Consider the following 27,259-nt stretch of genomic DNA (forward strand, 5'->3'; position numbering starts at 1 on the left):
CCTGGTTGGCGCTGGCGACACCCACTCTGAGCCAATAAGATCCAGTCCTCACCACTCTGGACCAATAGGATCCAGTCCTCATCACACTGGACCAATAGGATCCAATCCTCACCACTCTGGACCAATAGGATCCAGTCCTCACCACACTGGGCCAATAGGATCCAGCCCTCACCACACTGGGCCAATAGGATCCAGTCCTCACCACACTGCACTGAGCCAATAGGATCCAGTCTTCACCACACTGCACTGGGCCAATAGGATCCAGTCCTCACCACACTGGGCCAATGGGGTCCAGCCCTGACCATGACTCCACTAGGCCGCACAGCAGGAGTTTACTGAGGCAACTTCATCAGGCTGACTGGCCCTCACTGGAAAACAGGGCCAGCATATATTTTGGTAAGACAATACTTCTTTCGGCTTGAGGTTGGGGTTGTGGAGGCACTTTTGAGTTTCGCAAGGATGACTGCCCGTTGGACACGATACCAGTGTTTACTGTGGCGCTGTGTTGTGCCTTGCTCAGCTCTGATTATTGTTTGGGGTATCTGCGGGGCCACAGGTAGGCTTGTTGTCTGCGGGGCCACAGGTAGGCTTGTTGCCTGCGGGGCCACAGGTAGGCTTGTTGTCTGCGGGGCCACAGGTAGGCTCCAGGTAAACAAGCAGAGTGTCAGGGGCTGGCATGCGCACCAAGGCAGACATGCTTTGACACAATCTGCTTACTTGCACTCCATCCACCCCTCACCCCCGACCCCCACCCCCTGAAACAGTCCCCACACAGGGCAGAATCACACAAACAAACAGAAGAAGAGCCAACATCCCCTCCCCATAAGGCCACAGAACAATCTGCCCAAACATTCGAAACCATCCCCTGCTTTGGTGGAACATGCCATTCTTGCGGGCAGCCCAGTGTAAATCCCCAGCAGATGTGGAGTGAGAAAATAAGCATGGAAATAAAAAAAAGAGGAGGACAGAAAGAAAGGGGGATGAAGAGGAGGAGTAATTAGGGGGTTTGTCTGCACCTACCTTTTGGCCGTGCATTCTTTCTGCTGTTCGGTTAAAGACTCTCTCTCCTTGTCTAGTGTCTGGTGCTTTATGGAAAACGCTTCCTCTGAAGAAAGAGAAAGAGAGAGAGAGAGACAGTGAACACAAAACAAACAGGACAGGTAGTCGTGTGGTGTTATAAATTCACAGGTGGTTAAGCATCAGGCCTGTGTTTTATAGCCTCTAATTAAACCTTGCCAACATCAAATAGTTACCTTCAACAACAAAAAAAAAAAATCCTCTTCAGATAACAGGTACAAAGGCTGAATGCCAAACGCTCAAAGGACATTTACGCCTTTCCTTCACAGCCAAAACCATAAGTATAACTGACATAAATATAAACAACTCTAAACTATATAAACTACATAATATGAACTCCTCAACCGATAAGGCATTACATTGGAATCTTTGGGAGAATAAAAGGCAGAATCGGCTATAGCTTGTAGAATCACAACTGTAATGCTGTTTGGTCTTAGAAAATCTCTTCCTAACTTCTTCTCACTCATTCAGTCCTTCCTCAGACACACACAGACACAGACACAGACACACACACACACAGACAGACACACAAATACACCTGGTTCAAATGTCCCACAATAAACGTAACCTGTCAAAGCTGCTCCTCTGTGACAGGCCTGGTGAGGGGGAGGGAGAAACAGGCTAGGCTAGTCGTGGGTACAGACACACCGCAATCACCTCAGCCATCAAAATACACAACCTGCACAGATTAGTTGTCTTTGGAGACAGGGGTGACAACACGCTCTTCAAAGCAGAGAATCCCTGCTAGCCTGCATAGAACATCCAGCACCCTCAACCCTACATGCTATCAAAGAACAGGTCAAAATCGCATAACATCATCAGCTGTGTGTGTGTGTGTGTGTGTGTGTGTGTGTGTGTGTGTGTGTGTGTGTGAGAATGAGAGTGAGAGAGAAAGAGAGTCTGAGGTAGTGTAGGCGTGTGTATCTGTGTGTGTGTGTGTGTGTGTGTGTGTGTGTGTGTGTGTGAGTGTGTGTGTGTCTGTGTGTATGAGAGAGAGTGAGTGTGAGAGAAAGAGAGCGAGAAAGAGAAAAAGAAACAGTGTAAGTGTGTGTATCTGTGTGTGTGTAAGTATGTATGTATATATATCTTTGTGTGTGTGTGTATATGTGTATGAGAGACTGTGTAAAGAGTGTCTGCATGCGTGTGTGTGGCATTAGGTGCTTGCTCAACAGTGTTTTGACACGTCACGGTTTGTTAACGTCGTTACTGCACTCCTTGCCTGTGTCCCAGAGTTCTCCTCCTAAAGCCATAATACTACTAATAATAATAATAACCCCCTCCTGAGTGCTTTCCCAGAGTATGGCCATACCACACTGCAGCTCACCACTGTGGCGCAGATCTGGCCCCGGTATGGCGCAGATCTGGCCCCGGAATGGCGCAGAGCTGGTAGCTAAGCGCCACTTCAGAGCCAGAGCTGCTCCAGACTCAGCTGCTGTCTGGGATGTTATGGGACCACATAAAAAGCGAGGAAAAAAAGAACTGACACACGATTTTGTTCCACTTCACCTCCAGCCAAAGGAGCAGGAGGAGAGCCAGAGACTTGGACTGAGAGGAGGATGAACGAGCGGAAGCAAATAAAATAGAGGACAAATGTGAAGGTCTGTTGTGTGTGTCTGTGTCTGTGCGTGTGTGTATGCAAAAGCAGACTAGTGATGTCTCAGCACCACACACCCTCCCAACCTATATATGTGTGTGTGTGGCTATATATCTGTGTGAGTGTATATGGATTAGTGGGAGTATATATAAATGGTATGGTGTGTAAGTGTGTGTGTGTGTGTGTGTGTGTGTGTCTCTACTCATAAAGAGCGTGGCGAGGGTGGGAGGGTGTGCGGTGCTGAGACATCACTAGTCTGCTCCCTCATAAATCGCACACACACCCTTCACCTCCCGTCTGTTATTCCTTTCACGGCCCTGTGCGGTCCGTCCTTCCTGAGACGGAGGAGATAAAGGGGAAGCCCACTCGCCACTCAAACTCGCTTCCGCTGGCGCCCCCGAGAGAAAGGCAAGAGACAAGTTAAAAAACGGATACGAGCGGGAGAAGACAGAAGTAGTCATGTCAGACGGGAGAGTCCCTCATCACAGTGTCTCCGGTACTTCCACTCTATTCCAGGCTCTGGTTTAAGATGATCCGTCTCCATGGGTGTATCGAGGTAGTACGGTATACCAGGGTATTTAGAAATCCCCCAAAATATGATTTTTCAATACCAATCAAAAATACAGACGCTCTTATGTCTATCACCACTCGCACGCAGGACTAGTATTTAATATAATTCACAGCGATCTTGTTCTTGTGTGTTTATGTGCACGCTACTGTTAGTAGATCCGTCGAGTGTTCTGCGACAACAAGGAAGAGGAGAAGTGGGGTGATCACCTTTTTACTCTAACTTTTTACTACACGGAGTTGTCTCCGCATTTCCCTTGCGCTCAACTCCCACACTGGTGATGCCGTTTACGCTCGGGAAGATTCCGGAGTTTACAGTGCATGATGACTAACACAGTTTCGCTCAAATGAGGTCATTTCTGCTCTACAGGTCTCCTAGCTAATCATTTCAATATGACGATATGGAATCATGCAAATATTGCCACATATAACTTTATCTTGAGATAACTTCTTCCAACTGCAACAGCTGCATGGTTTTATTCAACTGCCAGTCTGCCACCACCACCCACACATCATCTCAGTTCAGCCCACTGATGTGTTGTATCTGCCCCGCCTACAGCAGGGTATGCTGAATCTAAGGAGGAAGGGCTCTAATTACCTATAAATTCTATGGGGCATTATGGGTAAGTATTTCAACTCAGCAAGACTCGTCTAAGTTGGCTAATTGTATATTTGCATATTAGACACAAAGTATTGTAGGCTAGACAATGTCATACATGCTACAATGACTTCTACCAGCAACTTTTACTCAAAAACCGCCATGTACCGTCTACCCCCGGTGAAACGTCAGGAAGGTACGAGAAGATAGATACCGCCCAAGCCTACCAGCCAGGCTTGAGCAGCGGTATGTGACAGCGAGCTGAATTTATGAGGATGACTATGAGGTTTTTATACAGCTCATTTACAGCCAATGCTAGAGGGCTGTAAGGAGGACACAGGGGAAGATGGAGAGGGTTAGTGTAGGGGGAATGACTAACACAACATCTGCTAAACCAGTTGTCAGAAGACGTGCTCATGGCCAGAGCAGCACCATGTGTCTTATGACACTGATGCCGACTTCCAAACAGATCATTTGTTCATTTGATAAGCAGCCATTACTTTGGTCTTGGAATGTGTTTGTTCATTGACTGCAGATGATACAGTGAACCGGGGGTCATGTAGTCCTCTGCGGCACGTCATCAAGGGGGTTAACCACAAGCATGATGGCACAGGAAGAGGTCTGCTCTTCTTGATAAGAGATATGGTCACTATTATTTATATATTTTTTTCCATCTTCAGCTGATCGAAAGGCATAGGACTCTGTGCCAAAGACGTCTTTTAACAATTCTTTCACTGTTACCATGTACTCTGTTCCAGGGTAGGAAATTTACATATTTTTGGGGGGGCAATTTTTGCCCCCACTTACTGAAATCCAGGGGCATTTAACAAAAAATTGGGGGCACTTTTAGAAACTTGTGAAATAACATTTAACCTTTGTTCAAAATAATAAACACACTTATTTAGGCTTACAGTATATGAGCAATTGTCATCAAATGGCAATAATAAGACTATTAGGCAGTAGTCTACAAATTCAAAGTGTTTTCTTAGATTTTTTTTGAACAAAAACCAAACAGAAAACATAAATCAGACAATCATATTCAATTTTATTCTTATTTCTTTGTGGTTATTTATTGTTATTATTGCATTTTTTAAACAGCTATTAACAATCGTTTTTTCTTTCTTTTTTATAATAATAACTTATTATATTTATGGATTCTTGTGTTACCTTTAATCATGTTGTACCTACCATAGTAGGCCTACAGGAAATACAGATAGGACTGGTTAGCTAGCTTGCAAGCAAGCCTATGTAGCTAACGCACTATCAGAGCTAGCTAACGTTAGCTAACTATCATTAAACTAGCTAAACCGAACTAAATCATTTATAAAATTATTATTACTAGTTATCATTCACCGTAGGCGATGGTGTGCTGCTTGGCGTCTGGTGACGAAAGGCCATGTATTTCTGTATGTTTTCGCTCCCCTTGATGAAGTCAGCAAAAGATTTCGCCTGTGCTGGATTGACAACGACTTTGGCAACTCGCTGTCCACAAGTCTGACATGCCTTCAAAAAAATGTGGGTCTTTTTTTCGTCGTCGTCATCCTCCACCCCAAGCCAATCTAGCTTCCAGTTTTCGACAGTCGCTGGGTGTGTGAATTTTATCTTTTAAAACCTGAGATGGTGACAGAGACTGTGTTTGCTCATCCTCATTTATCCTCACTCTCGCAGTCACAGGTCTGATTAAGAAGCGCTCCAAATATTTTTTTGTTAGAACGTTCGGTTCTTCACGCACACGCAACAATTAGTCAAGGCGAAAATCAAAACATTTAGCAACAGGACGGGTCATAGGCTACGATGTTTTTGACAAGTTCATTAAATTATTATTACAGAAAATTTTGGGGGCATTTTTTGCCCCTCTCCTAGTCATATCAGGGGCAAAATTATATTTCTTAGGGGCAGTTTTGCCCTTTGCCCTTGTGTATTTCCGACGCTGCTCTGTTCACCGACTGATTATTAGCCTATACAGTGAACAAATATGACTCAAAGTAACTGAATATTAGCCTATACAGTGAACAAATATGACTCAGAGTTAATGACAATTCCCCCTGACTATCCAGTCACTTATGCTATCTGCCACAGCAGGTAAACATCCTCTCTTCTGCCACCTCATTTTCTTCATAGGTGTCGTGGTCTGAAGCTTTTGGTCTGGAGTGAAGACAGCCGAGTGGAGTTCCTCTTGGAACCATTTGTCCGGTTAAGCTTCAAAGTGGCCCTGTCCGTGCTTGCTTGTAAGTGATGGGAGCTGAGGATTAGCAACACAATGCATGGTGGAGACTCCGCCCTGCCTGTTCAATCTTTAACCACCTGCCTATTTTATTTCTCCTCTCCTTTCTTTGAAAGCAGGAACAAAACCGCGAGGGAGCATGGCCTCCCTAGTCAAACATGGAGCCTTTATCAATCACGCGGGATTCCTAACAAAGCCCCGAACGACCCACCACTCACACCAAACAAAAAAGGAGGATTGAAACAAACAAAACAAAAACCTCAATCAATCCTCAAGAGACTGAGTGACTTTGTGGGAACCCTAAAGCTCAGTGCAGGATTTGGAGAAATCGATTGTATACTTTATCTTAGATTGACTTTAAACTTCCAAACCTGCAACAGACATTCCTCTTGAAATAAAAATAAAAACATTCAGCACCCTCTACACATCCACTTGATTGTTCCAACTACATTTATGCATTTAGGCTGGATGTCTACTGTATATATGTACAATTGCTGTCAGTAGCCATTCTGTATAAGTTTTGGACCATATAAGTCCATTTTGAGTGGGTTAACTTTATGAGGTTAATCAGAAGAGTACTGATAAACATCAGAACAGTAGATCCCTCAGAGTGTGTACCACTTGTATGGGCTTGCATCAGTTTTTGGAGGTTCAGTGTTCAGCTCTATAATCAATCAATCATTCGTTCATTCATTCATTCATTCAGGCACTGACTCATGGATTCAATAGCTCATTGATTGATTGATTGATTGATTGATTGATTGATTGTGCGCTTTACCCTTCTTCTGCAGCTGCGTCTTCTCTTTGAGTTGCGTGTCCATCTCTTTGGCCAGCGCTTTCCTCTGCCTCTCCAGCTCACTGCGCAGGACGCTGATGCGCAGGTGCCTACACTCACGCTCTTTCTTCTGCTGGGACAGGGAGAGAGGGGAAGAGAACGAGTGAGTACACACACACACACACACACACAGAGAGAGAGAGACGCTACACTCACGCTCTTTCTTCTGCTGGGACAGAGAGAGAGGGGAAGAGAACGAGTGAGTATGAGAGTGAGAGAGACACACACACACACACACACACACACACACACACAGACGCTACACTCACGCTCTTTCTTCTGCTGGGACAGGGAGAGAGAGGAAGAGAACGAGTGAGTATGAGAGTGAGAGAGAGACACACACACACACACACACACACACACGGGCAGAGAGAGAGAGACAGGCGGAGAGAGAGAATGAGAGATAGACAGGCAGGGAGACATAGAAAGACAAACAGAGAGAGATAGAGAAACATGCAGAGAGACACAGAGACACACAGAGACAGGCAGAGAAGGAGAAAGAGAGATAGAGAGAGAGCGTTGGTTTAACATTAACTACATTCTAAAATAAAATCAAGAATGAAACATGTGCTCTTCCCCGAAAAAGCTTGTGCTTTTCATTACCCACAGTGCTTTGCTCCTGCTGGCTCTGCCCTGGTTCAACCCCAGCGCTGCGTGTGCTGCCACCGCACAGTCAAATCAGCACATGAATAATTCACTCCACGCTTCCCAAATCACAGCGCTGGCCGCTCCATAAAGAGCAAGCCAGGCTGGCTCCAAATACCTTCAGGCCATTCGAGGCGTCAAGTAATCAATAAACGCCCTCAAAAAAAGAACAAGAGGTCTCAGTAATCAATAAACGCCCCCGAAAAGAACATGAGGCCTCTTTAAAAGACCTCAGGGGCAGTAGGCGTGGGTAAGGCCGACAGGGCTCTGTTAGCGGACCGGCGGCATGAGAACCACCCGGGTTTGGTGGTCTACTGGTAGCCGCGCCACACAGGGGCTGGGTGGGAGAGAAACGAAACATGCGGGCAGAGAAGTGAATGTCATTATGGCAGAGAGAGAGAGAGAGAGAGGTGGAGAGAGAGGGGGGGGAGAGAGAAAGAGAGGTGGAGAGAGAGAGAGAGGGCGGCAGAAAGGAAGAGAGGAATTTGGTATTATGGAAATCGGCAGGGGTCCTGGAGTTTGACTGGCGCCGGTTACAACCCGATCGGGGAAGATCATATTCAATATCAGGGGCGATGTTGATAAAATGTCACTATACTTTTAAGTGTTCATGAGATGTAGTTTCACTTCAGCTCCTCTAGATCAAAAGGCCTCAGCTTAATGGCTTCATGTTCCGTGTTTGTGGTGGAGAGGAACTAAAGTGTACATCCATATTTATGTATGTGAGCGTGCTAAGATTAAAAGAGGAAAAACAGGATCACACAATGCAGCACACACACACACACGCGCGAATGCGCGAATGCACACACACACACACACACACACACACACACACACACACACACACACACACACACACACACACACACACACACACACACACACACACACACACACACACACACACACTTGTTGTGAAAGGGCTGTGTGTGTGTGTGTGTGTGTGTGTTCGTGCTTGCGGCTACAACTCCTGCAAAATGTGCTCATTTGGCGAGAGTGGACTTGACATTTTTAATAAAGCAGGTTGAAATAAATGACCACTCCGCTGTTGTAGAAGAGGGGGGGCCACAGAAAAGCCTGAAATAGACTTCATGCCACCCAGTGAGAACCTTCCAGAAAACCACTAGAATAACACTGGGGGAAGATTATTAAGTATTAAAGTGTCGCTCAAAAGCAGTTTAATTTCTCCGAAGACGTCTAGGAGTGGAACAGAACCAAAAGAGCTTTTGTCATTTGACTAATTCAGTATGAGAATATCTTTCAGGATAAACAGACAGGCCATGTTTCCTCCCAACCCCCCCAGCCCATCTCCCTGACAGGCCTGCACCTCGCTCAGACAGAGTACAGCACGGAATTCAATTCACTATTTAGTTATACAGCGCCATTACCTATTGACATTGTCTCAAGGCACACGGAGCCCAAAGCCTGAACCCCCCTAGAGCCAAAAACAAAAACAAAAACACTCCCCCACATCTGCACACCAGTTTGTCCCGTCACAGACAGAATGCTCATCACTACCATCAGCCTGTTAGTGTGTGTCAGCATCATGAGACTAACGCATCACCATGGCGATCCAAGGCCCGTGGCAGACCCGGGGACACTGTTCCAGTCAGTCCCACATAACGTCACATTGGAATGCTGAGAACCAGTGAGTCAATGAGGACTTCATTGAATGACGTGTCCAAAACAACAGCACCAGATTCAAGTGCTATTTGGTCCCACGGCTAGATAAGACAGGCCAGCTGAAGGCAAGAGTGGGTGGTGATACCAGGTTCTAGATCACTCTATAGTTATAAATAAATATAATAAATGGTATGTAGGCCTGTATATTAACAACCTAAAGAGGTAGCCTAAAGATGTAGCCTAATGCCTGGTAAATGAAAAGTGAGAACTACTCAGGCCCTGTGGAGTCTAGAGGGATCAGCTGAGCGAATAGAGACATGAGCCGCGACTCATTCATCATATCACATTACATCACATAGCATCGGCGTCTCCTCCAACATCTCCCCTTTTGTCTGTCTGAGAAGGTTCAGCCCTCAGCTCTGTGTGCTCAGGGACACACCACCAGTGGAGAGGGCAGGGGGGGACGGGGGACGACAAGCAAGTGGAGGATGAGCAAGTGACTATGTATGTGTGTGTGTGTGTGTGTAAGGGGAGAGAGAGGGGAAAAAAAAGAGAAAAAAAAGAAAGGGAGGGAGAAACAGAGACAGACAGAGAGAGAAGAAGAGAGCGTGACTGAGTAAGAGTTAAGAGAGAGTTGTTATTGTCTGTCTGTCATGTGTGTGTGGGAGCGAGAGGGGGAGAGGGAGAGAGTGTGTGTGTGAAAGTGAGAGTGAGTAAGGGACGGAGAGACAGAGACAGACAGAGAGAGTGGGATAGAGAGTGGATGAGTAAGGAGAGAGAGAGGGATAGAGAGTGAATGAGTAAGGAGAGAGAGAGAGAGATAGAGAGTGGATTAGTAAGGAGAGAGAGAGAGAGAGAGAGAGAGCGCATCCTTCTGTGAACTAAGCCCCTGTGATGGGTATCATACTCCACCACTATGAGGGCTCTGGGGTACCTGCATCTCAGCATCCTGCCATAGCCCTCTGATGGGTCAACACACACACACACACACACACACACACACACACACACACACACACACACACACACACACACACACACACACACACACACACACACACACACACACACACACACACACACACGTGTCATAGCAGGCTGTTTACATTGATACCCACAGGAAAAAGAACATGTAGGAAGAACCGGTGCCCAAGCAGAGCAGAGCACAGGCTTTAACTGTAACCGGCTGCTGGAAGGCAGGAGGTAGGTAGACTATTTGGTGCTTCACCCAACATAGATGTTTTTCTTGAATACACCAAATCAAAATATTTAGACGAATAGTTTCACTCTGTGTGTTTTTCTGTTGTGTGTGTTTGAGAGGCAAACACAAGGGGAGAGAGAGAGAGAAAGAGAAAGAGAGAGATAGAGAGAGAGTGAGAGAGAGAGAGAGAGAGAGAGAGAGAGAGAGAGAGAGAGAGATAGAAAGATAGAGGAGAGGCAGATGGCAATCTGGGCTAGATGAAAGTGGGCGAGGCCTATCGGCCATTGGGAGCTCTTTGTAGAAGCGATCGGTGAGGGTGTGTGTGAGTGAGGACCTGATAGTGAGCGCTCTGTGTGTGTGTGTGTGTGTGTGTGTGTGTGTGTGTGTGAGGGTGAGGACCTGATAGAGCCTCCATGCTGCTGGCTGGAGCTGAGCCCTTATGCTGTAGGAATGCGGCCCTCGCTGGCTTGCGTGTTAATCACTCCTGATACTGGCACGAACCAGCTGCAGCCGCACCACTCAACACGCCACAAAACACCTCTCGGCCAACTCTCAGAGCCCACCGCTGGGCCAGACTGTCAGTGTGTGTGTGTGTGTGTGCGTGCATGTGTGCGTGTGTGCGTGCGGTGTGCGTGGTGTGTGTGTATGAGTGTGTATGCGTGTGTGTGCGGTGTGTGTGGGAGTGAGGGGACCAAGTGTGTTTGAGAGAGACAGATTGTGCAGTGGCTGTCGAGTCTGTGAAAGTGTGACAATGGTGTCTGTCTGTCTGTCTGTCTGTCTGTCTGTCTGTCTGTCTGTCTGTCTGTCTGTCTGTCTGTCTGTCTGTCTGTCTGTCTGTCTGTCTGTCTGTCTGTCTGTCTGTCTGTCTGTCTGTCTGTCCTGGAGTGAAAGAGAAAAAAAGCCCACAAGCTACTAAGAGTCTGTGGTGAGAACTTAAACAAGGCAGTAAGCAGAGCCTCAACACATCAGTCACAACTTCACCAAAACATCAACACATCAGTCACAACTTCACCAAAACAAGCTTCTAACCTCCAAACCTAGAGGCGAGTCTGTGCAGCCGTACTACAACACTAGCCACACAAGTCACCAAGACATGTTTCCAACTCAAACACCAAGTATACATCCACGACCAACACCAGTCTTAACTTCACCCAACCTACCACCAACCACCGAACCAACAGTCCGGTGTGTGTATTCGTACCACACCACCTATCGAGACGCCACCAAACCCTGCCTCCCTCCATCCAGCAGACACACAGATGGGTGCTCACCCCCCCCCCCCCCTCTCTCTGGGGGCGGCATCGGAGCGACAGGTGGAGGGACCGTCAGTCAGCACCAGCCGGCATCAAAGGCTGCCTAAGCGAGAGCAGCTGGAGCCACACACACACACACACACGCACGCACACACAGACACACACACATTGCGTGCCAGTGAGAAAATGTACAGGGTTGTTCATGCCCTCTATGGCACCTTCCCTCCCACAAACACAATACACACACACACACACACACACACACACACACACACACACACACACACACACACATAAAATCACAGATGCACAGACACACAAACATATGTAAGGGATATTGTATAGTCCACCAGTCATTCTTAAAATAAATCCCGACTGGACGAACAGGCCCCCGACGTGCAGAGCGTGTTCTCAGCTCTGTAACTGCAGACAGAACAGGACTACGCAGACCCAGATGCACAGCATTACCCCGCCTATTACACGCTTACACATCAAAACCATAAAAGATATTTCTCCAAAATCTCTCTTTTTTTTAAGATTTTGTTGCCATTTTGTGGCTTCCACTGAGAAAAAAATTGTTCTTCACACAAATAGAACTTTAAAGGTTCAGGTGTTGCGTAGCAACATATTACTGGTTGACTTCAAGTTATAATGCATTTCCATTACGATAAGTGAACGGAGTACTCGCAGAATGATATGAAAGGCGAGTCGGAAGCACAAAGCCGGTTTTCGATGGCAGCGATCATTACCAAGAAATATTGTACCGCCGAAAGTCGGGACGGGCAGTTCAATTTAGTGGAACATTCTGCAGAAGTCTGAAGAGCCGTAAAAATATAACCATACAAAGGCAGACACACACACACACACACACACACACACACACACACACACACACACACACACACAGAGAGAGAGAGAGGGAGAGAAAAACGATAGAGATAGAGAGGGCAGAGAGAGAGAGATTTTTTTTTCTTTTACTGGGACTTTCAGTTCACCCAGCAGGACGTCATATCCCCCTCTTAGCGTCTGAAAGAAAGGCAGAACTGGTGGTAATAAGAGCCCGAGTGAGAGCTGTGATGTGCTTTTAGACCTGCGAGAGGGGACGCTTAGGGCCAGATGAGGAGGTGTCAGCTTTTATACCTGCGAGAGGAGACGCTCAGGAGGAGGTGGCAGCTTTTAGACCTACGAGAGGAGACGCTGAGGAGGTGTCAGCTTTTATACCTGCGAGAGGAGACGCTCAGGGCCGGAGGAGGAGGTGTTAGCTTTTAGATCTGCGGGAGGAGACGCTCAGGAGGAGGTGGCAGCTTTTAGACCTGCGAGAGGAGAGCACTCAGGGTCGGAGGAGGAGGTGGCAAAGCCTCCAGGCCTTCCTCACCCAGACTAAAAAGGGGGACTCCTTTTGAAGTGCCGTGTTTACAATAAACACAACATTAAGACCTCGGATTACAGGTCCATTTTCACAGCTGCCTGGCTGCCAATTCCAGAAATGTTAAATATGCTTTTCTTTCTTTTGGGTTTTCATTTTCCTCAAGGATACTGTGAATGTGGAAACACAAACACTGTCTGCTTTTCTCCCTCTTCTCCTCTGGTCTTTCTCTTAAGCCAGCCGTAATACTAGCAGAAGATGTGTGTGTGTGTGTGTGTGTGTGTGTGTGTGTGTGTGTGTGTGTGTGTGTGTGGGGAAAGGCACCTCCACCAAAATCCATCCAAACACAGGATAGGATAACTGCCTGAGGACCTAATGACATATTTATGAGGATCTGTGTAATGCAAGGTACACAATCTACCTGGGTTTAAACCGCAAAGCACCCCTCCGCTTATTATTGCAGGATGAAGTGGAGTAGCCTAGCCTAACTAGTTGCTGAAGAATTGATTGACGGGTGGCCATTTTGCATCCCCTTTGTGTCCTATATGTAGCTTATTTGTGTGCCCCCTCCACACACACACACACACACACACCACTGAGAACAGACCCCGCACTGGCCTCTGCTGTTCAGTGGACAGATAAAACGTCGCACGCGCACACACACACACACACACACACACACACACACACACACACACACACACACACACACACACACACACACAGATGGTGCTTTTACAAGCGTTGAGATCACTAGTGAATTTCACAGAGCGTACTTTATCCAGATGGTTGGAGGCGCCTGGTGAAAAAGCACTCACCCTCTCCGTGCAGGCCGCCGTCGTCCTCAGCTTCTCCTCGATCTCCTTACCGATCTTCTGCACCGTCACCTGGGTCTGCTTGATGGCCCTCTGGGCTGTGTGGAGCCTGGGAAGGGCCGGGCAGGGGTGAGGGGAGGAAGGGAGGGAGACAGGAAACAGAGTGTTGGATAAATCCCTTGCTCTGCCATGGTACTTCCATCAACTTGGTGTTGGGGGGATTTGTATGTGTGTGTGTGTGTGTGTGTTGTGGAGAGGGTGGGATTGGGGTTTTTAAAGCCCCCCCCCCCCAAATTTCTTTTTACAAAACACTGATACTTTGTAAGCGCTATCTTGTACGATGAGCGATTCGATTAAAGTCGATTCTATCGATCGTCATTCAAGTGGGGTGGAACTAAAGATGCCTTAACGACAGGAGAGAGCGAGAAAGAGAGAGAGAAAGAGAGAGAGAGCGAGAGAGCGAGAGAGAGAGAGAGAGAGAGAGGGCCAGTGAGGTCCCTGTCAGAGCGATGTCAGCTCGGGCATCTTTTTCTCATTACCCTTCAGAGACACCCGGCACAGCGTGCACCAGCAGCTCACTGCACTCCAAAGACAGGACATCACATGACCTCCATTCTTTATCCGTGCCCCCTCCTCTCCCTCGCCTCAAATGAAAGCAGCGGGCTGAACGAGTTCATGGTGACAGACTTACAGCCACGACTCAAAATAAATAAATATGCTGAAGATGGATGAGAAGGGGATACTGAAGGCGGCCATTTCATGTGCAGTAGATTTTGTTTGTTGAGAGCTTCAGTATGAGGATGCCGTTCTGAAAATGTGGCTACACGTGTCCTTGTTTTGTTTTGACTTCCTGTTGTGTTCCAGGATTTACTGTAGTGGTATTACTTCAATGCCAATTACTTCAATAGATTTACTGAAATCCATCCCTTTTTTTTTTGGGAACCCTGTTTGGACTTCAGAAATTCAATTCTGAAATAATTAAATCTAACTATGTAAACTTTTGAAAAATACCAAGGTAAACGACACAAAAACAAAAGAAGGAAAAGCTGGAGGCCACAGAAAGGGATCCATGTCCACTACCAATCTTACCAAACCCAGACTGTGATTCAAATCATTCATGTTGGGATTATATGGTATTGTATTGTGTTTAGTTGTATTGTATTGTATTGTATTGTATTGTATTGTATTAGTCCTGTTTGAAGTCCAGCCTTCGTAATGTTTACTCAGAGGCCCTCTAAGATGAGGCAATACAATAACAAAGACCAACAGCCTAATCGCTCTAAACGTCTCAATTCTCATCCTAGAATAAACTACCCCCATACTGAAATTATGACCTTTATGATGACATGAGCTCCTCCTCCTCCTCCTCCCCCCCCCCCCCCCTCTTCATATTTTCTTACTTTGAACCAAAATGACTTTCACTCTGTATAAAATCTGGAACCACACGAACATGATGTCGGGCCATGAAATACTGTGGTGGGCCCCAGACCCTGGTAAATGCAATGTTGAGTACAAATCAAACATAATGGAGGACTCAAGTCCAAACCCTGATCAGAGTTTTCCCCCCCTCAGCATGGTCTCCCCCTGATCTGCCAAGACTCACAATCTGAGTAGCAATAGCCACAGATTTCAGGCTTCCCAACACTTTTAGGGGCAGATGCAGTTAGACTAATGGAACCACAAGACTGCGGCTTCAGATGGCTTCAAGAGACGAATAATCCCACGTTGATGACAGAGATCTGTAATGGGCTTCAGGGCTGGCTACCTACCACCATAACACCATAACCACACAGCTCTTATGGCCATCACTGCAGGGCCAGTGCTCTTACAGTAGGGCATTACACCACATCTCTCCTAAGTGGCCCAGAAAGACCAGCATTTCTATGTTGGTGAAGATACAAATCAGCAGAGGTTCCAAGGTTTGGGCAAAACTAAATGACTATTCTGGCCTCTCTCCCACCCTGTCTCTGCCATATTGTGTGTGGGCTTGAATGTGCTTTCCCTTATAGGTTTATGGTTAAACAGAACAACCCACTTCATATTTGTGGCTCAGGTTTGCGTCTTTCCAGACACTCTGTGAGCAGTGGCAGAGTGACAGCGGGGGAGGTGTCACACTTGGGAGGGGAGGGGGTGAAGGAGACGTATGGAAAGCTTTTTAACCCAGAGCACAGAGACTTGCTTTCCCTGAGGGAAATACCAGTGCTTGCATGTCCATAGTAGAGACAGAGAGAGAGACAGAGAGAGACAGAGAGAGACAGAGAGAGAGACAGGGAGAGAGAGAGAGAGAGACAGGGAGAGAGAGAGAGAGAGCGAGTGAGCAGGTGTGTGTTTGAAGTCCATCTTATTCCTTTGAGTGTGCAATAACACCTTCCTCCCTTCCCTCCCTCCCTCACCTCTTAAAAAAAAAAAAAAAAAAAGTCTGAGTCTTGGCGTGATCCTGTGCTGCTAACGGGTTTGACCCTTTAACACTTGTGGGGGCGTAATGTGGCATAACCTCTTCCTGGCATCCATCAAGTTGGAGCATGCCCCCGGGCCGGGGCTCGGTCTGGGCTGACGGCGGAGCTCGGGGAACAACTCGCTCGCTCGCTCACAGCAGCTCAGCTAATTTCAGGCCTCGTTTCGCCTGATCAGAACACAGTTGAATTTGTCTGATAAGCGGCTGGTGATTGTCAGGCCGTCATGATAACCGCGGTGACAGGTCGAGACTCACACAGATGTCGAGATGGGTCAGGTGTGTGTGAGGGGGAGATGTGAGGGCTTCTGGCACTGACCGAGATGCAGGAATCTGATATCGGCACGTCTCGAAGATGAGCGGCGGTTATCAGCCAGTTCACTTTCACGCAAGTCTGATGCCTTATCAGCACAGGCAGTCTGGGACTACGGCCTGCCCTCAGCTTCCCCGAGCCAAACGGGCACTGGGTACCAAGCGAGCCGTACACGTAGCCAACTGGCACACTACACGCAGAAAAATCAATGGTTGGATGCAGAACTGTCTTCGGGAAGCAAAAGGGGGCTTTTCTGTACTTCAAGAACGGGTTCTTTTAAGATGATTACACAAAGAGATGGAAGAGAGAAGAGTAATCTGGGCACTACAAGAAAGCATGTCATAACCCAGTGGTGACAAGACAACAGCCTCATCTCTCGGACAAAATACCCCAATATTAATGTTTTCCAGAGAAACTGGAGAAAGCCCTGCATGTCTCTCTCACGCTCTGCCTCCCCCATCACCCCGACCACACACACACACACACACACACACACACACACACACACACACACACACACACACACACACACACACACACACAACAAATCAAAATCATTCTGTATTCATGTTTGTGAGTGTGTAGGCATACATTTCTCTAAGGGGGATCCAGGCTCTGGGCTCTCTGAAGTATCCTTGAGACGTTTTTGAAATTGTCATTGGCACGATATAAATAAAATAAAATTGAATTGAGTTGAATTTGTGTGTGTTTACAATGATTGCCAATCCAAAATGGACGAAGTAAATATTCAGCCTTGTTTGTGTGCAACACAACAGCTCCAGCATCAAACAATCGTCGGCCTCATCAGCGAAGACAGATGTGTGAGCTGGCAGGCAGAGATAGTGCAGATAAACAAGCTAATCAGTGGAAACACAGGACCGCATCCCCAACACACTTGGACAGCATAGGGGGTGGGTGTATTAAAGTTAAAGACGGTACACAATGTCCAAATGTTCAGGTTTTCAAAAAACTAGTGCGTGATTTGCTGAACTCTTTTGAACTGAATGGTATAGGTACATGCATTACTAGCAAGTACAATCTACATGCATTTCTATCCTAACCACTTAAATGTCATCAGCCCTGAAAGTGTGGACATTTATCTTTCTACAAGAAAGATACAAATCGAGGAAACAAAAAAAACAGTCTGCTTTTTCTGAATGACACGATGGTGGCTACAGAGAAGATCTTGACGTAAAAAGTCAACACAAAGTACATCCAACAGGTATGAAAAACGGCATTTAGTTCGTCGGTTTTTGCTTCGACGTGTCCTCCAATTAGTGGGCGCTTCAAAACATGAATAGCAACATCTGCTTCGTGCTACAAAGTAGTTGTGAAGACAGGATCGATCACGTCAATCAATTAATCAGAATTTACCTGACGAACACTGATGAAAAATATTTCCACAATATTTTTCCATCAAGAAAAAAAGAAAATGACAAGAAACAATGCCTTGGTTGTGTTGAGCGGCATGTAGAGACACTAGAAGAGGAACACAGATAAGGCAGCAGCATCACCCTAGAAAAAGGGAATGTCAACACTCCTGAACCTGTACCCACTCTTCTCCTCAAACATCTGCATTGTCTGCCTCAACATGGAGGCCAGATAAGATTGTCACTCTGGTGGAAATACATTTGTTTGTTTTTGTGTGTGTGTGTGTGTGGGGGGGGGGGATACACTTCCCCTCCGTCTCTCCACAGAGACAGCTACATCTCTTTCCATGGCAGTCTATATTCGGCTCCTCAATCTCCCACAACACCCAGACGACACTGATGGTCCAGTGGGAGATAAAAGAACTGGATGCCGGTGGCTCACCTGGGAGCAGGACGAGGGAACACAATCTCACAACCAGAACAACTGCATGGGTTCATTGATTCCCAAGTAATCATACTGATAAACTAACTGTAGAGCCTACTCTCACTGGAAGACATATTGGATACAATACCTGTACTGTAACTTATAAGGCACCAATACTGAATGCCATTTTGGATATAATACCTGTACTGTATGTGATTTTGAATAAGACATCTATACTGTAAGTCGCTTCGTATTTCTCAGTGACTGACTACAAAACAAACACACCCTGAGAAGGTCCTCTGTGGCTCTTTGTCCCACAGGCCGTGACACAAGTCAGAGACGGACTGGTTTGTGTGCTCAGGGTTGAGTTTTGTTGAGACACGATGGCGTTAAGAGAGAAACCTGAAGCTCTGAGGCAGCCTGACACAAATGCCTGGTGAGCAATCAGCTCATAAGATCCTGAAAGAATGCACTCTAGATCAGACCGAGGAGATTAGCGGCCGGAGCGAATTCTCTCATCTTCGCTCCCTGCCGCGGGAATCTGAGGATGGGGAAGAGCCACTTGCTGAAGCGTAACCAAATCCAAACACGTCCATGTGGACCAGGCCTTCACTCTAAACACAGCGGAGAGTTTCTGGCAGATATCCACAACACAGGCCGTTCGCTTGGTAACACTTAAAATTAAACATGTCTCATAAGGAGAAGAAAGAACATGGAGTATTAAAATCACATTTATACATTTATAAACATTTATAAAATGGAAAACATAAAAGGTTCAGAAGACTTGAGGGCTTATAATAAAGATAACTACTGACATGAAACACATCTCATATGAGTATTTAAATCACTTTTTTTAATGCAAAAAAAATAAATAATAATGAATGAAAAAAGAAAGGAGAAGGACAGGAGAACCTCAGGCTCAGGGTCTCCTGGAGAACAACCCAGTTGTCAAAAGTAGCTAACTAAGCAGTGTCAGTGTTGTTATTGTACTCTCCTATGGTGTTAAGAGGAAACTAAATAACACCCTCCATTTCAACAACACGATCAGGGGGGACTTAAGGCCAAGTTTGTTTTTCCACCGGGCAGAGACGGCCATCCCCAGCCTGAGGGGGTTGCCTCACCAGAGGGGTCGAGGAGGACTCAAGCTGGATAAACTGGACCTCCTAATCCAGTCCAGAACGGCAGATCGCTGGAGGCCTCGCTCTTTTGGTTGCCGAGGCAGCCAGTAGCCGGGGCAACCCAGTGCCTCAGGCAAGGGGGGGGACGGGGGGGACTTAACGCCTCTGTGTGCAGGGTCACACCTCCACCCCACAGCCTTGACATGCACCGCACCCCACCCCACACACACACACACACACACACACACACACACACACACACACACACACCTTCCCGTTTGCGTGTGTTTGCTCTGGGCTTCAGGAGGAAGCCATGAGCTGAGACCCCATGCAGACAAAGCCTAGTTTGCCTGAACCCGGGTTCATTTTTCACACATATCAACTTTTTAAATTGCGTGCACATGAACCCAGCGAATCCGATTGACTCAGCTGTAGTACATCCCCCACGCCTGTTGGTGGCGCTTTGGTGCTACAGACAACTGAAGAAAACGGAGAAGAAGACAGGAGCATGCAATCAAAGTAACATATGACAGTAGTTGAGCTCCAACTAGCAACGTTTAGCTTAGCCGCATAGCCTACATTTAATCTGCACAGTAACACATTATGGTGGTTTATAAAATCAGTGGTAAGAGCAGACTGTAGGTTAAGCGAAAAATAATTAAATGTGTTATTGATAATAAAGAGTTTAGAACAGTGCAACAAAGCAATGTGCAACATGACATGTCTGAGTTGTTTAAATGCCTGTGCTTTATGGAGATGCTGAGCTTGAGCAGGAGAGACCACAATGCAAGTGCTGTGGATCCTGGATGTTTCATGGTTTACAATTGCTTCCAATTTCATGGTTTTATTACTAACAACAAATGTAGGCTATTGTTGAGGGCTTTGTCCTTCACGTACTGTAGGCTACCTCTGAAGTAACGTTAACGCTAGCTAGTAGCTATCGCTATCGTTGTCTGACAGGACTAAAGCTAACGTAACATTCATCTGTTTTGAAACTTCCGTCTATAATAAAAAAAATCACGTTTTCACATCAGATTTGCTCATATAGGCTATTGCTGACACTTTTACAAACTGTTTTTTGAAAAATGGTCTGATGCAAATAGATTAAACAGTGATAGATTAAAGTGTGGCTTGTTAATGTCATCCCTTTCCTAACAACAGATAGATAGATACATTTGTATTAATCCCGTTAGGGAAATTCACGTGGAAAAGGAGCAAGGTAATAGGAAGAATTCTTTTTTTTAAAACTGGAGAGCTGTTATAACTGGCTGCCAAACTCACTGCGCCATGGCAACCCATTCAGTTATTAAATAATGCCGGTTGTGTCCGTTGTTCTGGCTGGTCTAATGATGTGATCACGTGGGGCAATCCGATTAGGTATGCGGATAGCGTGCAGACGAACACCAACCGCAACCGGATTTCGAGTTTACTCACTTTGGACCCCCGATTCGAGGGAGTGCGGATACAGTGTGCGGATACAGTGCGTTCGTCTGCACGATAGGGCTATCCGGAGACGGGGTTCTCCGGGTTTAGGCAAACTAGACTCCGTCTGCATTGGGCCTGAAAGTGTTGAGCAGATCCAATGCCGCCTCATGTGAGAGAATCTACCAGTCAAGTCCAAAGTGAAGGGATGCTCTTTTTCATTTATTTAGTTGTTTCTCTCTTTTTTTACTTTTTATTTATAAACCTGTTGTTTTCATATTTTAAGAACAACTCGTCAAAAGCAGATAAGAAACAAAAAGCCAGAAAAAAGTAAAATTAAAAAAGAACAAACAAGGGGTCATGGGATGATCAAGTACAGACAAATTCACCTACTTCAAAACTAAATATCCCATATATTTAAGAGTTATGGAAGATTTGTATCGTTGGCTAGATAAAGACACCATTTTCTGCACCGTATTTTTCTCCCAGCTCTTTGTGGGGCTGTATGGAACAGGTCATCTGTTCTAGAAGGTGTTCTAGAACCGGTCATCTGTTCTAGAAGGTGCCGTTGTTTAATAGTACTGACACAGACGCCAACAGTAGAAGAACTTTTCTGGAGCCAGTATTTTGTTGTGGATTTTTTTCCTTGCAGCCATCAAGATCTTTAGGAGGTAAGCATCATCTTCACTCAGCCCATCAGAGATATGTCCAAGATGGCGGGATGTGAATGTTGTCCTGATACTCAAAACCAGGTTTTTTAAATTAATAAATGTCGCCACTTCCCTCCAGAAAGTCTGAACAAAGGGCCAAGATCACGAGTATGATCACAGCATAGCTGAGTGCCAGTTTGTTTAGACTTCTGTTTAGGAGTGATTTAAAAAAAAAAAAAAAAAGAAGCAAATCAAGTTTTTCCAACAGAAGTGTCTCCAGGCCATGGAGTTGGTGGTTGATGACTGGACATTGAAATAATTAAAGACATGTGGCTGAATGTCTGGAAAGCTCATTTTGTTGCTTCACAATCTGTGGAGTCCTTTTTCAGTGATGTGATGCCATGGAATAACATGATTTTAAGAGTCGTACGCATCAGTCAATATATGGATCACAATTGGTAGCGCTCTTGAATTAGAACCTTTCACCTGTTTACAAAAATAACTACAAAGCTTTACATACATGCCCCCAACCCATAGGTCTGACACTTTAGATCAGAGGTCTTCAACCGGGGGTCCGCGACCCCCAGGGGGTCCGCGCAGGTACTGCAGGGGGTCCGCCAAATGATTTCATCTGAAGCATTTTTTCCCTCTTCCAAAAATGTACAACGTCCTAAAGACTACATAAACATAAACAGAACGTAAAAATTGCTTTCTATTACTTAAAAATAATACACAGGCTACCCATGAGTCTTCAGGCGATCATTTGATCATAATGGCAACATGTGCACTTTTAGCTACATTTAGCTATCTGGTGCCAAAAGACGCTACCAGCCATATATAATTGATCGTTTGTAATTTCTCGGAACAAAAGCTCCTCGTCAGACACCACTGATGGTGGTTAAGATGATCTACCTTCAGAGGATGCCAACATGAACAGCCAAAAGCGCAAACGGGAGTAGACAGGTAAATATTCAGAGAATTATCTGAAGTTTGCCTACACCTACAAAGATACCGATGGTGAAGAATTAGCAGTGTGCGTGGTTTGCTCTCAAACGAAACTATGAAACCATCAAAGCTGCAACGACACTCAAAGACAACCCATGCTCACTTGAAAGAAAAAAACATTTAATATTTCCCGTTTAAAATCTTTTGAGGGCCAGCAGACCTTGATGAGACAATCAGCCAAAGTGTGCGAGCTAGCTTTAAAAGCTTCTTATCAAGTTGCATTACGTGTCGCTCAGACCAAACAGCCATACATAATTGCGGAACGTTTAATATTGCCAACAGCTAGTGATATGTGCAAAACAATTTTGGGAAGGATGAGTACGTAAAAAAACTGAAAAGCATCCCAATGCCCGCCCTATTGAATTGAATTGGCAACTGATGTGAGGGCACTATAAATCGCAAAACTCCCGAAGGCAGATTATTTTGCAATACAATTTAATCCACCGATGTGTCAAACGAAGCTCAGCTTTTAGCTTTTTTGTGATTTGTCGACCAAAATGAGATGCAGGAGGAATTTCGATTCTTTAAGCAGCTGCCTGGAGGTAAAAAAAAGTTCAGAGATTTTCAAAGTGATCGACAATTTTTTCCATGAACATGATATACCCTGGCCAAAATGTGTCGCGATGTGCACAGACGGTGCAAGAGCCATGTATGACGCACTGCATGCTTCATAGGGAGAATGTCGTTGCCAAAGACATGAATGATGAATTCTCAAACGTCAGATCTCTCACTAGGTATGAGATATTTCATCCATACTTAAGCTTCTCAAGCTACTCAATTCTTTGTCCCTCCCTAATTGAATATAGAGTGACGACTAACTGTAAGGGAGAACAAATGTCAAAAATAAACAGAATAAATTGAAACTAGTTGTGTGTCACAGATGATTTGTAATTCTGTTCAAACATGTGTAGGGGAGTGTTTGTGTGTGACTGACAGTTCCAAATAAATTATATGAATATCAGGCCCAAATTTGGGGAGGCGGGGGTGGGGGTCCCTGCTCAGCGTCTCTCTCAGCCAAGGGGTCCTTGGGCTGAAAAAGGTTGAAGACCCCTGCTTTAGATTATCAAAACTATTAAAGTTCCCATTTCTGAACTATTTTGCATAAAGAAGTGATGCCAGAATAGATCCATTGTCTAGATCAACAATCTTTCCATACTGGCATGAAGTCACGGTCATTTGCCAGCTTTCTAAGTAGTTTAACCTTTAACCTCTCTTTGGAGTTGAAAACCTTTAACTACTTCTGCCCATACTTGCAGTGAAAAGGTCACCCTTTGACTCGCCGTCTGCTAACCTCCTTCTCACGGTCAATGCAGCCTAGCAACAGCTGCATCGGTGTCTCTATTAAAGATTCATACTCTTCCATGTGGATTACAGCAGCATAAGAGAGGTCTCATCTGATCTGATCTGATCAATAATAATCTCCTATGGGTGGGTAGGCCATGGGAAGAGTGTTCATCTTAACTGATATGATTCTGCCCCCAAAGTCGAGAGAGAGCAGGCCCCACTTATAAATTATATATATATATATATATATATATATATATTTTTTGTTTTGTTTTTTGTTTTTTGTGAACGCAATTGTAGTTCAAATAACAAATAACAGTGATGGTGAACAGTTTGGGTAAACCTACTACCAGGTGTTTGATGTGAGATAAAGACCTGTTGAAATTATACTTTGCAATGAATTCCTACATGGGAATATAATGTCATAACTTGTGTTTTATTTATGTTAACCAGGGACATACCCTGAATATACCCTGAATGTTTCCAGCATTTTCATTACTAAAGGCAGGTATGACCCAGGGCCCATGATTGTGACCAGTACATCATCTCCATACAAACTTCATTCATTCTCCTGCCCTCCTATAGATCTCCCCTTTAATTCAGTCTCTTGTCGTATTGCCTGGGCCAGAGGTTTGATGACTAAACTCCAAAGACTGAGAGGCGTAGGGCAGCCCTGCCTGAGTTATGGTGTTGGAAAGGCGACCTTTAACCTTTACTCATGCCGCAGGAAAAAGAGCTCTCTCTCATTTCTCATGTCAAACAAAATGGCTGACTGGACTCACAACGCACTGCTTGTTTCATCGACCCGACAGCATTCTCACAATTTAAATAGTTGTGTTGTTGAGGCATTTAAGATGCAACAGTCAACAGTCTGTGTTTCAGTCCATAAATAAAGAGGGTATACCTTCCTCAAGGTTCACTAAAACACATATCCTCCATTGGAATGGCTGGGGTAAAATCACAAACACTAAAACATCACAAACACTAAACACTCTAAACCGCATTGTGTCCTAGATCTGCACAGCAACTAACCAATCAATACCCATTACACCTCACACATACATTATAAATAAGCACATAAATAATAAGTACATAAATAAATAAATAACTACAATACGATACAACACAATATAGGCCTACTGTTAGAGAACTGTTAGAGAACCACAAATAAAAAGAAAGCTCAGCCACGCATGCCACAGTGATCTGACTAGTTGGCCACGAGAGGGACACCATCAAGCCTGCTCCCCCGAGACCCATATGTCTTACGCAAAGAGGAATGTCCTCGCTTTGATTAATGACTCTTTTTCAACCGAGTCTCAGAGTTGTCTTGTTCCCTTCTCTCCTAGTCATGTCTGTTGTCGCGCGAAGCTCGCCGCACGTCAGCCTTCCTTCCGTCAGGTTGAGTGAAACAGACAGCTTGATCACGGACAGCTCGATCACTGACAGCTTCTCTTTGTCAAAAACCCAACGCGGCCACAACGGCAGTGTAACAACAGCAATTAGCCTGCCCAGCGAGGATGCGCCGCTTTCAAACGGAGCAGCTGCATCCCGCTCAAAGACATACCAACATGAGCGCGGGTAGCGCTCCTGTCACGAGGCTAACGGTCACCCGATCGAGCCGTCACGGCCTTGTTTCATGTGGAGAGGGGAGAGATTAAAACATTGTTGTCTTTGGTTAATTCTCTCATACTCTGTGTGTGTTTTGGTACTGAAATCAGCAGGAACGGGACATGTCTGAGCGAGGAGGACTATCTAATTAGAAACTAAAGGGGAGGCACAGGACTCCTCTGGTGGGGGGGGGGGGGGAGAGGGGGTGGAGGAGGAATTATGCTGAGTCCACAGAGCCTTAGCAAAGAGAACAACATGCCTCACATGAACCGGACCAACCTTAATCAATGCTGAGCACGCAAGTGTCTGTATGGACGCGTTTTTAAGAGAGACGCGTAGAACAGGGCACAACAGGAGCGTGACATCATCAGATCAAAGATCCGAGCATTGGCAGGTGAGCATTCATCTCAGAACCCAGGTGGTGCGTGTGTGCGTGTGTGTGTGTGTGTGTGTGTGTGTGTGTGTCCACTTTAACACTATGTCCTCTCAGTTGTTTGCAACTCAGTCATGTTACAGTCGTAGACCAAAAATAGAAAACAAAGTGGTCCGATGTTGCCATCTAGTGGTGCAAATGAGTAGTTATTGGTGTTAAGACGCCCCATGCTTTGACACAGAGTTCAAGAAAGCAAATTTATAAGTCTACAAATAATGTCAGAATATCCCCATTTTCCCAACATGCATTAGGATTGCTTTCTCCCTTTCTTCATCAACCATCTGTCAGCATCCAAAACATAACACGTCCCATCTGTGATTCTTGGCTCTTAGTCAGAATGCATCAAAACAAGACGACTAGGTGAAAGTGATGATGGTGCACTATCTGGTGGATACTGAAAGGACTGCAAGGAGACAGAAAAAAACAGCACCTAGATGCTTCAGTGTCTTGGTGTAAATCGCTGCCATTGGGTAAATAAAGGGGCCAGGAGCCTGCCATACTACAAGACTAATCAGAGTGTCTGTGCATGTGTGTAATGTACAGCAGATGGTGCGATTATCTGACAATAACGCACAGGTGAAGCTCTTACCTCAGAAGAGAGAACACGCTGTAGGAGTTTCGCACGGAGCTCTGGTCCACCTGAAGCAAGCTGTTCTTCTTCCTTTCCGAGTGATCCTGTCACAGAGACACACACACAGACACACACATTAATCTCTTCCATTCGGTCTGAGCTCAAGAGAACACACACACAAACACACCAGCATAGTGATGCACAAGAGGAGAACACACCAGCATAGTGATGCACAAGAGGAGAACACACCAGCATAGTGATGCACAAGAGGAGAACACACCAGCATTAGTGATGCACAAGAGAACACACCAGCATAGTGATGCACAAGAGAACACACCAGCATTAGTGATGCACAAGAGAACACACCAGCATAGTGATGCACAAGAGGAGAACACACCAGCATAGTGATGCACAAGAGGAGAACACACCAGCATAGTGATGCACAAGAGGAGAACACACCAGCATTAGTGATGCACAAGAGAACACACCAGCATAGTGATGCACAAGAGGAGAACACACCAGCATAGTGACGCACAAGATGAGAACAGGGGCACTGTCCACCATCGGTGTTAAAAAGGCAGCTTCACCAGCTGCATCCAGCTGTGCACCCCCACTGTGCCGGCCACTCACAGGACCTGGGGTCCATGAAAGGTCAGCCTATCAGTTGATCCCAGAGTTCCGTGGGGCTCGTGCACAGTGGAATTTCACTGACCATTTGGCCACTTCAACAGTTTCTAAACGGTTTCAAGGCTCCCCTTCATCTACACTATATAAGGCCGACCCTCCTCCGGCCAAGTTGTGGGTCAAGTCA

The 27,259-nt window shown here is 45.7% G+C and overlaps 1 protein-coding gene and 1 long non-coding RNA gene across 3 annotated transcripts in view; both read right to left on the minus strand.

Moving 5' to 3' along the window:
* Nucleotides 1-27,259, minus strand: part of uvrag (UV radiation resistance associated gene) — a 64,365-nt gene that overhangs the window by 21,577 nt on the left and 15,529 nt on the right. Inside the window, exons 6-9 of one of the 2 annotated variants that reach the window (XM_031572194.2) lie at nt 26,467-26,552; nt 13,802-13,907; nt 6,839-6,965; nt 1,021-1,105 (exon numbers count right to left, since the gene is read on the minus strand). In XM_031572194.2, the coding sequence (XP_031428054.1) occupies nt 1,021-1,105; nt 6,839-6,965; nt 13,802-13,907; nt 26,467-26,552 (404 nt within the window). Of the gene's footprint in view, nt 1-1,020; nt 1,106-6,838; nt 6,969-13,801; nt 13,908-26,466; nt 26,553-27,259 lie in introns of both variants that reach the window. The other variant, XM_031572193.2, reaches the window with a different exon arrangement.
* Nucleotides 12,590-13,660, minus strand: LOC122133092. Its single transcript, XR_006152540.1, has 2 exons — nt 12,931-13,660; nt 12,590-12,799 (listed from the first exon to the last, which is right to left on the minus strand). It is a non-coding gene; the product is annotated as an uncharacterized LOC122133092 (long non-coding RNA).

This window comes from Clupea harengus, chromosome 8, assembly GCF_900700415.2.
Source record: "Clupea harengus chromosome 8, Ch_v2.0.2, whole genome shotgun sequence".
In the NCBI taxonomy this organism is placed as follows: Eukaryota; Metazoa; Chordata; class Actinopteri; order Clupeiformes; family Clupeidae; genus Clupea; species Clupea harengus.